The sequence below is a fragment of the Diabrotica undecimpunctata genome, chromosome 8 (assembly GCF_040954645.1).
Source record: "Diabrotica undecimpunctata isolate CICGRU chromosome 8, icDiaUnde3, whole genome shotgun sequence".
NCBI classification, from domain to species: Eukaryota; Metazoa; Arthropoda; class Insecta; order Coleoptera; family Chrysomelidae; genus Diabrotica; species Diabrotica undecimpunctata.
Window position 1 is genome coordinate 107,530,341 of NC_092810.1, and position 11,858 is coordinate 107,542,198.

Consider the following 11,858-nt stretch of genomic DNA (forward strand, 5'->3'; position numbering starts at 1 on the left):
TAGCAGTGTAGGGTTAAAATGATGACCAGGAAAAAACTCATAATACTAACCTGACTTGGAAAGTATTTGGTCTTACTAGTTTAGGGAAAAGCGGGGCAAGTTGAAACAAATTTCGTATTTTGTATTTTTACAATTTTAGTTTAGATTTTTTTTCCTATAAAAACGTTATTATTTTGTTATACAAAATATTTTCATATGTTGTAATTTTTTCTAAGATATTGACTTTTAGATTGAATTGATACTTTTGCCACAATTGACATTTTTGTATAATGGTACAAAGTGTATCAACTTGCCTCCATGTTCCCCACGTGGAGGCAAGTTTATATTAGCTGGAGGCAGGTTGAGACTGCAGGTTGGAGGCAAGTATATAAATGTTAAGACACTGGATTTTAAGGTAGAAATTAATCACTCAATAGTATATTAAAGTAATTTATTTAACAAAAAGAAATACAAAAGTAAAAATTAAAATATATTATTGAGGTTATTCACACAAATTATGATGTTTTTGTTCAAAACTTAGTCTGAATCGCTAATTTCAAAGTCAGAGGTACAATGAAATACAAGTGTACATTTTCCTGTCTTTGACACATTCAATGTAGGCCAATTTTTTACATGACATACACTATATCCAGTTTTGACTAGGTTTGGACATCGAGTAAGGCTCCCAAACATATGAGACACAAGGTATCATCCTCTTACTCAGAGTCAACCTTGATCGTTTTAAAAGAAAAGACAGTTAAGATTTGATTTCACGTATAGTGCCTCTGTATATTCGCTTATACGTATTTCATCCTACCAGGATTCATCAGAGCGACTGGTACAGAAGCTCTAAAAGTGAAATCAAATCTTTTCGGTCAAAAGAAGCAACAATAAAATGGCTTCAATATGGACGCTATAGCGACATCTGAGAATAAATCACATCGCCTGGAACCTCTTGACAAATCAGCCTACGGACCATTTAAAAAAATTTATTTTGCTTCAGTTGATGAATGGATGACGAACAATCCAGGTAAAACAGTGACAATTTACGATATTCATGGCCTCGTAAAATTGGCACTGCTCAAAGCGATAAATCCTGCAAATATTATTTCTGGATTTCAAGGCACTGGAATCGCGCCCTACAACAAAGACATGTTTACTGTTACTGACTTCTTGTCAAGCTCAGTTAGATAGAGAGATGACTTTTCAAAACAGCGCTGTCGAAGCTACCCAGGCTGGGACTAGTAACGTTGAGAATTTTCAGTCACAGGAGCACCAATCTACGTCTTCTATGAGTTTCTATAGCCAAAAAAATGCTGCAATAGAAAAAGTAAAAAAAAAAGTTAAATAAAATTATCAAGACTGGCACAAATAAGAAGATAAAAATATTTAAAAAAAAATTAAGTCGCCAAAGTAGAACAGCGAAGATTTCTATTGACGAAACCAAAATTCAAATTTTTGCTTTAATCTGTGCCTTCTATAAATTGCAAGGCAAAACAGACGATGATAAAGGTGTAAGAGAGGTATGAGGAATCTAAAAGTGGCATTCCACAACATATCTCCTACTCTAAGCAAAAATCCTTGGCGAATTGATTTCTTGTACTCATAAAGAGTGAACCAAAATAAAAGAAAAGACAGTAGAGATTTTATTTCACGTATAGTGCCTCTGTATATTTGCTTATACAAGCGAACATATAAATATAAAGCAAAAACCTGAATTTTGGTTTTGTCAATAGAAATCTTCGCATTTCTACTTTGATGATTTATTCTTAGACGACTATAGCGTCCATATTGAAAGCATTTAATAGTTACTTCTTTTACCAGTCGCTATGATGAATCCTGGAAGGATGAAATAAGTATAAGCGAATATACAGAGGCACTATATGTGAAATCAAATCTTAACTGCCTGTGGCAAAGACAGTAAAATGTACACTTGTATTCATTGTACCTCTGACGTTTAAATTAGCGATCCAGGCTAAGTTTTGAACAAAAACCTCATAATTTGTGTGAATAACATAAATAATATATTTTACTTTTCACTTTTGTTGTTTTTTTTTATTAAATAAATTACTTTAATATTCTATTGAGTTATTAATTTCTACCTTAATATCCATTTTCTTAACCTTTATATACTTGCCCCCAGCTAATATTAACTTACCCCCATGAGTGAGTCCCCATTACTAAGTGGTATCTCTATCTCTCTCTAACTTGCTGCTTTGATTATCCACTGTTCTTTTCTACTGGTCAGCGTTGTCATGTTTAATGAGATACTGTAACAAGTCCGTTATTCTATGACTATTTGACTGTATGTGAATTATTAATAAATAAATTGATAAATTATCTATAATCACAACCTGGCAACAGTGTTGTTAAAACTCAATTACCATTTCTTAGAATTAAGTGCCTAAAATATTGAAACTTAACTATATCTGCAAACTACAATGAAGTATGCAACCTTACAAAGGATTTGGATTTAGGAAGAGGACATATCTGGTTATCAATTGAATACAAACCAAAATTAATATTTAAAAATTTACTAATAAACTCCAACCAAAATATTTTGTTGACAAACCGTGTGCCAATGGTATAATAAATATGTGAATTCAATTTGGGCTACTCAGGCTAAAAACTCTATTGACTAGGTATACATAAGTCGACACAAAAGTATCCCAATTTCTTCTCTAATCACTTAAATTACTATATACAAATACATTTTACCAATGTTTTAAAAAATCACCAAATATATACAGGGTCTACTGTCGTTTAAAAAAGTAACCAGCTACCTTAAATGTACCTGAATATCACTTTCAATAATTAGTATTAGTAGCAATATAAAAAATATATTGCCGTATCAATTTGAATAAAAGAATAAAAAGTTATACAACTTAAATACTATAGTTTAAGTTATTAGAAAATTGGACGTATGTTAGATCTTATACTCCTATTTAGAGTACACTAACTTTAACCCAGAAAAGCCTGCTGGTTAAAAATTCATACGTTCTTTCTTAATTTCTTAATTTCTTAATGTTTTTTAAATGTATCATCTCCACAATAAGCTTAAAATTAAACCATAGGTAAAATTACAGAGATTGAGCACACTGTTTGAGTGAAACTGAGCTGTTAGTAATTATGTCAGCAACAAAAAACGATGTGCAGGTACCAAACAAATTCATAAAATTATTTTTATTACCTTTTATTTTATATTTATTAAACGGAGTGAATAAATAGCTTAACGACTACCATAGTCTTACTTCTAGAGTAAACGATATTACAATGTCAGATCCATTTCGTTCATTAAAGAGGACCCTGGATACCGAAGAAATTTTGGAAAATATTAATGGATGATTCCAATGGAAATTAGAATAGCCTAAACGTCATAGCATTATTACCAATTGAGACACATAACGTATCACGTGAACGGTGTTCCCGAAAAAAAATGTTGTATTCAAAGAAATATAAATTTGGCAAAACTCACATTCTTGCAAAAGCATTGAATCTACCACCACTTAATACATCTGAAAAATTCGAAGTCGCAGACAAAAATGTTAATGTTGCTTAGACTTTATCAGTTTCCATCATTTGAAACACACTTTCATTTGTTCTGAGTTATGTCCATGAACTCTTTAGCATTCTTAAACATAAGTAAAGAAGATTTTTAAATGGAAATTTCATTATCATACCGTAAAAACAGAAGATGATGATGATTAGTTAGCCCATTAGCTGAGAAAAATTTAGCATAAAAAAGGTGAGATGTCATATTTAACAAATATGGTTGCTTTAAGTATCAGATGCTTTAGATAAAATATAGATAATAGATAAAATAAGAATTTCTACTTGCACTGTCAGATTCTATAACTTACACACGTAACCTTGATGTATCTGCAATCACAATCTACACAAGAGTTTAGAGAAGCTCCTGAATTCCCCAAGCCTAGTAGCCTAATCAATTTCTGAAAGTTTACCATTGTGTAATCAAATTTAATTCATATCTTATTGTAACTCCTAATATTTTTTGTATACCTGTATGTATATATCATGTTTCCAATGTATATCAGTGTATCATGTATCCAGTGTGTGTATAAACATATAGCCACATTGTCATAAAGACCTATCGTATGAATTTTTAGACCCATCATATTTTTTCACATTATTTTTGTATTTATAGAACATTTTTAGTCAAATTTTAAAACAGCATTGCATTTAAAATAGTTTCAAGTTTTAATGGGTTAAAATCACAGAGATTTAGTAATTTGGTAGTACCATTAAAGAAAAATCATTAGTTGGTAAAATCAGGTACATCTAAATAAAAAACTAACAACATGAAAATTTGGCTGGTTCAGCTTCAACCAAGTTGAAGTTCAAACCAGTAGGTCTAGAGAACCCTGTCTTTATACCATCCCAACCATCCTCTACCTTATATTCTCCGCTCTGTATTCTATTAAAAACCTCTTGAGTTACGCATCTGAAAGCTTCTTCCACGTTGTGACCATTTTTGGCAGATGTTTCGACTTGGAAGAGACCGTGTTGATCAGCAAAAGTTTTGGCTTCTTCTTTTGATACTTGCCTTTGTTCTCCGTTGTTAACCAGATCTAACTTACATCCTACTAGAGCAAATACAGGTCTGTGTGGTTCAATGTGTCTTCTCGCTTCTGACATCCATGCAGGTATGTTGTCAAAGCTGTTTCTGTTGCATATGTCGTAAACTAAAAGGGCACCTACTGAATTTCTATAATATGACTTCGTTATGGACCTAAAATTCGAAAGTCATTCTTAAAATACGGAAAATATGAAGTAAAAAATTGAAATATTTATACAGCAGTTATATGATAAACACACACACATGGCGCTTGAAAAAGTATGTTATTAGAAAAAAATAATAAATTATTGTATAGAGAAGAAAATATTTAAAAGAAATACGCAAAATTCGCAGCATTGGACGCAAAATATATTATTTGGATGAAACCTGGATTAACGAAGGTCATACAATAGGAAAAGTTTGGCATGATTTAAATGTTAAAAGTAAACGCGAAACATTTATAGAAGGCTGGTTTACAGGATTAAAAGACGGGATTACAAGAAGAGAGATATTTTACAATTATTATCGCAGTGAATGCGGAAAAACCCATAACCCATACATAATATACATATTGAAAACTTAATTCTATTTGTCACTAATAATGAAGTTATGATATTTACAATTTATTATTGATTATGAATAGTGTGACCAAATAGTCCGAAAAATCATATCAAATTAAAATTTCTGTATGTTAATTATCATCTTCTGAAAATACGATTTAAAAACAATTCGTTTATACATGTTACGAGCAATGTCCGAAATTGGACAATCCTAGCATTGTACGGAAAATCTTGTCCACTTCTAGCATTGTACCCCTTTACTGTACAATCTCCGAAATAGACATAATCGTCGGACTTTGTATAAAAGAATTGCTGTACAATGTTCGAATTTCAATAAGTAGCCATTCGTCAAAGTTTGGGAGAATTATGACAGATATCGATTCACAAACATCTTCCCTATATTATAGTATAGTGATGTACCTATCTCTTGAAGCTTTATAATGTTTCACTCACATTATTACTCTATTGCAGAACAAATTCTTATTATTTATATTTTAGTTTTACACAGCGTTTTATCACATTGACGATTCGAAAAAGAAGAACTCTATACATAAATAGAAAATATAAAAATATCAAATAATTAATAAGAAATGTTCGATTTTTGATTTGGTGTGTCGCTTGTCAATAATAATCAAGACGAATCGATGAGCGTTTCAATAATCATTTTTAATTTTGATCATTTCGGACATTGTACAGTTTGGGGGTACAATGCTAGAAGTGGACAATAATTTCCATACAATGCTAGGATTGTCCAATATCGGGCTTTGCTCGTAACATACACATGAATCATCTGTATTACGAGGCATGCTGCATACAACGATGTAATGATTGCTGATCAATGTTTTTTTTCGGTTTTGTCAACCATTTTAAGTAAACAAACTTCATAATTTCTTTCGCGCTATTTAAAATCAATCCCATTGAATGATTCATTTCCAAACCATTATGTGCTTTGAACCAAAATCAAATCTGCTGCAAAGATGCATGTCGAAGTAAAAGGATACTTCTAGTGTCGTTAAAAGCCTCTAGTAAGAGGCTTTGAATTTGCGGTTCACCTAATTTGCTATCAGAGAGAGGTGTCTGGACTTCTTGTTACTTCGTACAGATGTCGCTGCTAGCGGACCTGGCTGTTATTTTGGTTATAATGACCAAATACTAGACTGCATTTCATTTCAGGTTCAACTCTCACAAGTATTCCTGATGATGAGTTGAATAACTCGAAACACGTGGAGAGCAATGGTGGAGTTCCGATTGAAATGAAATGCAATCTTTTACTTTCATTTAAACGTATTTCTCTACGTAAAGAGCGAAAAAGATAGTATTTTTCAAAATTGAATCGTAGATGCATGTCGAAGTAAAAGGATACTTCTAGCGTCGTTAAAAGCCTCTAGTAAGAGGCTTTGAATTTGCGGTTCACCTAATTTGCTATCAGAGAGAGGTCTCTGGACTTCTTGTTACTTTTTGTATATATATATATATATATATATATATATATATATATATATATATATATATATATATATATATATACAAAACCTTAACATAGACAAATAACTCAGAGCATTCTATACGGGAGTTAACATGATCAGAAAATAATTCAATGCAACCACAAGACAATGCAGAGGAAAGATGTATTGAACAGTTGGGTGGAATACTTTAACCAGCCACTTAATATAGAGCAGAGGAGGCCAACCCGTCGATCGCGGGCAAGGAAAAAATTATCGGTATAATATACCCACCTATTCCCGTCCTAAATATTACGATAATTATTGGAGTGCTAGCAATCTTGCATCGATCATCGCGAGCGACTCATGAAGTGTCCACTTTGTATGAGTAGCACGCAGGACGCGGTAGGTAGAAGTTGGTTATAATGGACATTGCACAGTTACTTATTTTTATTCGGATGGTCTTTGACGATTTCTAAACAAGAGAAGAGTTGCTAACAATGATATCCATAAAAGTCAGAGCACGAGACATTGATTTATTTACGGAATTCAAACATTTTGTCGGTAAGATTAATCTGTCTCTTTTTAACCTCGTTTCAATAACGACAGATGGGACTCCAGCAATGATTGGTGTTAATAATAGATTTATATCACTATATATATTTATATTCACAAAGATGAAGATTTCCTAAACTTCATTAATTACCACTGCCTTATTCATCAACAGGTCCTGATCAGTAAAAGGCTTAACACAAAAGATGTGATGGATATTGCGTTTAAAATTGTCGATTCAATAAGAGGCAAATCTCTGCAAAGATGGCTGTTTAAGCAACAACTGGATGACAAAGAACCAGATTTAATCTTACACACCGACGTAAGGTGGCTGAGTAGCAATAAGTTTTTGCAAAGGTTTCGTAATTTGCTAAATGACATTATTAAGTTTCTTGAAGAAAGGGGTGATGATCAACAGCAATTACGTGACTTAGACTAGTAATGTGATTTGGCATTTCTAGCAGATTTCATTGGTAAACTAAGCACATTGAATCTGGAACTGTAAGGCAAGAACAAAACATCAGAAATGATCATCATTCAAATTTCAAACAGCATTTTTAATATTTGATATTAAAGATTTATGAACATTAAAGATCACAGGGAAAAACACCCTGCATATGTTTTCAATTCACAAAAGTATACAGCAGAAATTCAGTCGGTGGTATCATACCTTGAAATCTGTTTTAGAGATTTCAATAAAATTTAAAGTTTGGTTGAATTTATCAATTATCCATTCAATACACCTTAGAAACATCCAAACAATTTGCAGAGATATTCCAAATGGACCAACTTTTTCTTGAAAATGAAATATTTCCTATGCACTGCGATGTATTTTTGAAATAGAGGTCAGGTTCACATCTAGATTTCCGGCCATTGGTGTGCAATGACAAATATCAAAATTAAAAAAAAAATGTGCTGAACAACTGCCTTCATGTTTTGGTTCAAACTATTTATGTTACTCAGTGTTTTTATATTTAAAACAAACGAAGAATAAAGAGCATTCCAGCATGAGACTGATGCTCATATGTTGGATTCTTTAGGGTTGCCCATTTCCAATTACAGGCCAAACTTTAAGAACCTAGCAAAAACTGTTCAAACGTAAAAGTCTCACATACATTTTTTTTTTTTTAAATGTAGTTGGAAAAATAAATAAAGAAGAACTTAATCACATTAAAATTTCTTTCAGATCTCGAAAACTGATCTTTCACACAGTCTTTCAGATCCAGTGATTGATTTTCTGAGATATAGTGAGCAACTCTGAGATATTCAACTCACTTTTATAGTTAAAATTCTGGATTAACAGTTTTATTGATCGCCAGTATAGTTAAAAAATTCCTAGTCAGTAGATCGCAAATAATTATAAAGACAGACAGTAGATCTCAAGTCCGATTAAGTTGGACACCACTGATATAGAGGAAGAAGAAGAAAGCCTGGAAGACGAAAGCGATGAGGCAAGGGGAATAGACGAGAGGGAAGAGAAATCACCAACGATTATTGAAGTTAAAGATGCAGTTAAAAAACTAGCCAGAAACAAATCTCCTGGAATAGATAATCTCCCAGCTGAACTATATAAAGAAGATGACCACAATACCATAATGACATTACAGCAGCTTATAAAAGAAATATGGACACAGAAATCCCTCCCCAATTATTGGAATATTGGAATACTTTGCACCATTCATAAAAAAGGAGATATCTTTGAATACTCTAACCACAGAGCAATTACGCTTCTAAATGTAGCATATAAAATATTTTCCACAGTACTATGTCACTGTATGGCACCATATGCAGAACGGATAGTAGGAAAATTCCAGGTTGATTTCTGAGGTGGTAAATTGACAATTCATCAGATTGCAACCCTGAAACAAATTTTAGAAAAAACACTGGAATATGGCATTGACACTCATCACATATTTATAGACTACAAAGCAGCCTACAACTCTGTGAATAGAAAAGTTCAAAGCAATGAAAGGGTTAGGAATACCAAGTCAGTTGGTAAATTTAACAAAACTAACTCTTGAAAAAGTTGAATTTAGAGTATAAATTCAGGGAGGACTGTCTGAACCTTTTAAAACAAATGATGGGCTGCGCAAATGAGACTCTCTCTCCTGTATACTGTTCAATCTAGCTCTGGAAAAAGCAATATGTATGTCACAAATCACAACCATTGGTTCAATATATAAATCAGTGCAAATGCTTGCCTATGCTGATGATATTAGTATTGTTGGTAGAACAGAAAACTCTGTATGAGAGGCATATATAGCATTAAAAGAATCAGCTATAAAAATGGGTTTAACAATAAACACCAACAAAACAAAGTATGTGAAAATAAGCAGGCAACAACAAATCCTATGACCACTTGTTATAGAAAATGACGTCACCGAAGCAGGGAATGAGTTTGTATACCTGGAAGTGCTCCTTAACGCAGAAATACTACTACCCCAGAGATAAACTGCAGAATTTGCACGGTCAACAGATGGTATTTTGGGCTCAATCTCCTGAAATCCACACTTATATCAAGAAATACAAAAATAAAACTCTACAAAACAATAATATGCCTAGTCTTAACATATGGTTCAGAAATCTAGACTCTAACAAAAAGTAATGAAAACATATTAGGATGTTTCAAAAGAAAAGTACGAAGGCGAATCTATAGAGCAGTGAATGACAATGGAGTGTGGAGAAGACAATACAACATTGAACTTTATAGAATATACCAAGATCCAGATATTGTAAAACATATTAAGATAGGATGTCTGAGGTGGATAGTAATATAATGACATGGATGAAGACATGAGAAATATGGGAGTATGTGGTTAGAGGAGGAAAGCAATGGATAGGGATGATTGAAGAGAAATTCTTTAGGAGGCTAGAACCTATGCAAGGTTGTAAAACCAGAATGATGATGATCAGCCCCAAGTTTAACCAAAGTTTTATTTTATATAATAAAACCAAGAGATTTTTAAAATTGATGTATACATTCAGAGGTGAAAGTGTTATATGCACTAAATTAGTTAAGGTAAATAATTAAATTGTACATATTAGATCAAAGACTCCTTGAATATTTATGGTAAAATATGCAGATAAATAGTGAAAAATAATTATTTTAAAAGCTTGTCTCAAAAAGTTGTAAAAGTGACTACTTTCATTGTTGATAAATAGCAATCAAGGTCCTTTCTTGAATAATAAGTAGTAAAAAAACAGTTTGATTACTAGTTTAATGGTTGTATTGAAGTAAAAGGTGTATTATCATGTATTCTCATGGATGTATTTTAAATGTATATATATATATATATATATATATATATATATATATATATATATATATATATATATATATATATAAACTTTAAAATTGTATAATTAAAACATTTTTACCAGATGTATAGCTTGATTTCTAAGCTTTCTCATCTTTTACATTTGTTTATCTTCAACCTTTTTAAACCTTCATTTAGTGCTCTAATAACTTTCAAGAACTGGTTTAAGGTCATATAGAACACATGTATATTTTACCTAATTTAAAATATGTTAATGTATGGAACAATATGACATTGGCCTGTATACAAACTATTTACATAGTTTAGGGTTTAATGTGCACAGATTAAACACGTCTAAGTTAAAAGTTCAGTTTATTTTTAGTGATAAGATTTTAATTGATTATTTACTTACCTAAATCTTTCCTGTCCTGCAGTATCCCAAAGTTGAAGCTTTATCCTAGTGCCATCTTTCACTTCAATGAGCCTTGCGAAAAAATCAACCCCGACAGTTGGGTCAGACACCTAGGAATTATTTTATGATTAGCCACAAAGAAATTAAATTAATAATATTATTATACCTCAGCGAATTTTCCATCAGTGAAATATTTGAGTAAAGAACTTTTTCCTACTGTACTGTCACCTATTAGTATTAGGCGAAATTGGTAATCGAATATTGGTTCTACCATTTTATAACATTATTTATCACTGGTATTAATTTAGTTTAGAAAATAATACGAATGTACTATTAAAACACTATTGTCTATTCTAAATTGAACAAGATCAAAATACAATGGCCTGTTACTAGATTTCGTTGTCGTTTGTCATGTCAAATGTCAAAAAAAATAAACAAGTGACTGTGCTGGACTTCAATGAACAGGGGTGGCTCAGCTCGTAAGATAGAAGTAGAGTTGGGACATTAGTGTTTCAAATAAGACTCTCTTTTTGAAAGTAATTTTTTTAACGTTTCTTACGTAATTAATATTGTATGCTTACAAGATTAATTGCAATATTTAGCATTAAGCCCAAAAACTAATATTACGAGCTTCTTGAGGAAGTACCGTTTTAAACGCGGCGGTGGACTTCTTTAATGTTTTTTGTCTTTTCACATATTTTTCGGCCCTCGGCAAAAAATTTCAGCTTTATTTTAGCCGAACACTGTTATATTATCAAAAGGTGTCTGAAGCACCTTAATATGATAGTCTTTGTAGCCACGATTTACAGAATTAACTGTACGATCTTGTGCATGCAGCTATATCGCGCTGTGTCAGATGGGAACCTCGATTCTAAGGTATCAATGCTAAATATAAAAAGAATTTGATTTTTATTATTTTTTGAAGTGAAGCTTCTATACTGGCGTTTATTACGTTTTCTCTATAGTAAAATGCTGATGCGATCGTCACGAAACTAGCGTCACGAAATAGTCAAAAGAGTCCATTTACACGACAAGAGGATTCCGTTATATAACATGTGACGTTTTTCAATTTTATTAAAA

At 32.0% G+C, this 11,858-nt stretch overlaps 1 protein-coding gene across 1 annotated transcript; it reads right to left on the bottom strand.

Annotated features, from left to right (window-relative positions):
• Window positions 1–2,497: 2,497 nt before the first annotated feature.
• Window positions 2,498–11,188, bottom strand: Rab39 (RAS oncogene family member Rab39). Its single transcript, XM_072540705.1, has 3 exons — window positions 10,945–11,188; window positions 10,779–10,888; window positions 2,498–4,729 (listed from the first exon to the last, which is right to left on the bottom strand). Exons 1-3 carry the CDS (start codon window positions 11,050–11,052, stop codon window positions 4,291–4,293), a joined length of 657 nt encoding a protein of 218 aa, XP_072396806.1. The 5' UTR covers window positions 11,053–11,188; the 3' UTR covers window positions 2,498–4,290.
• Window positions 11,189–11,858: the final 670 nt, after the last annotated feature.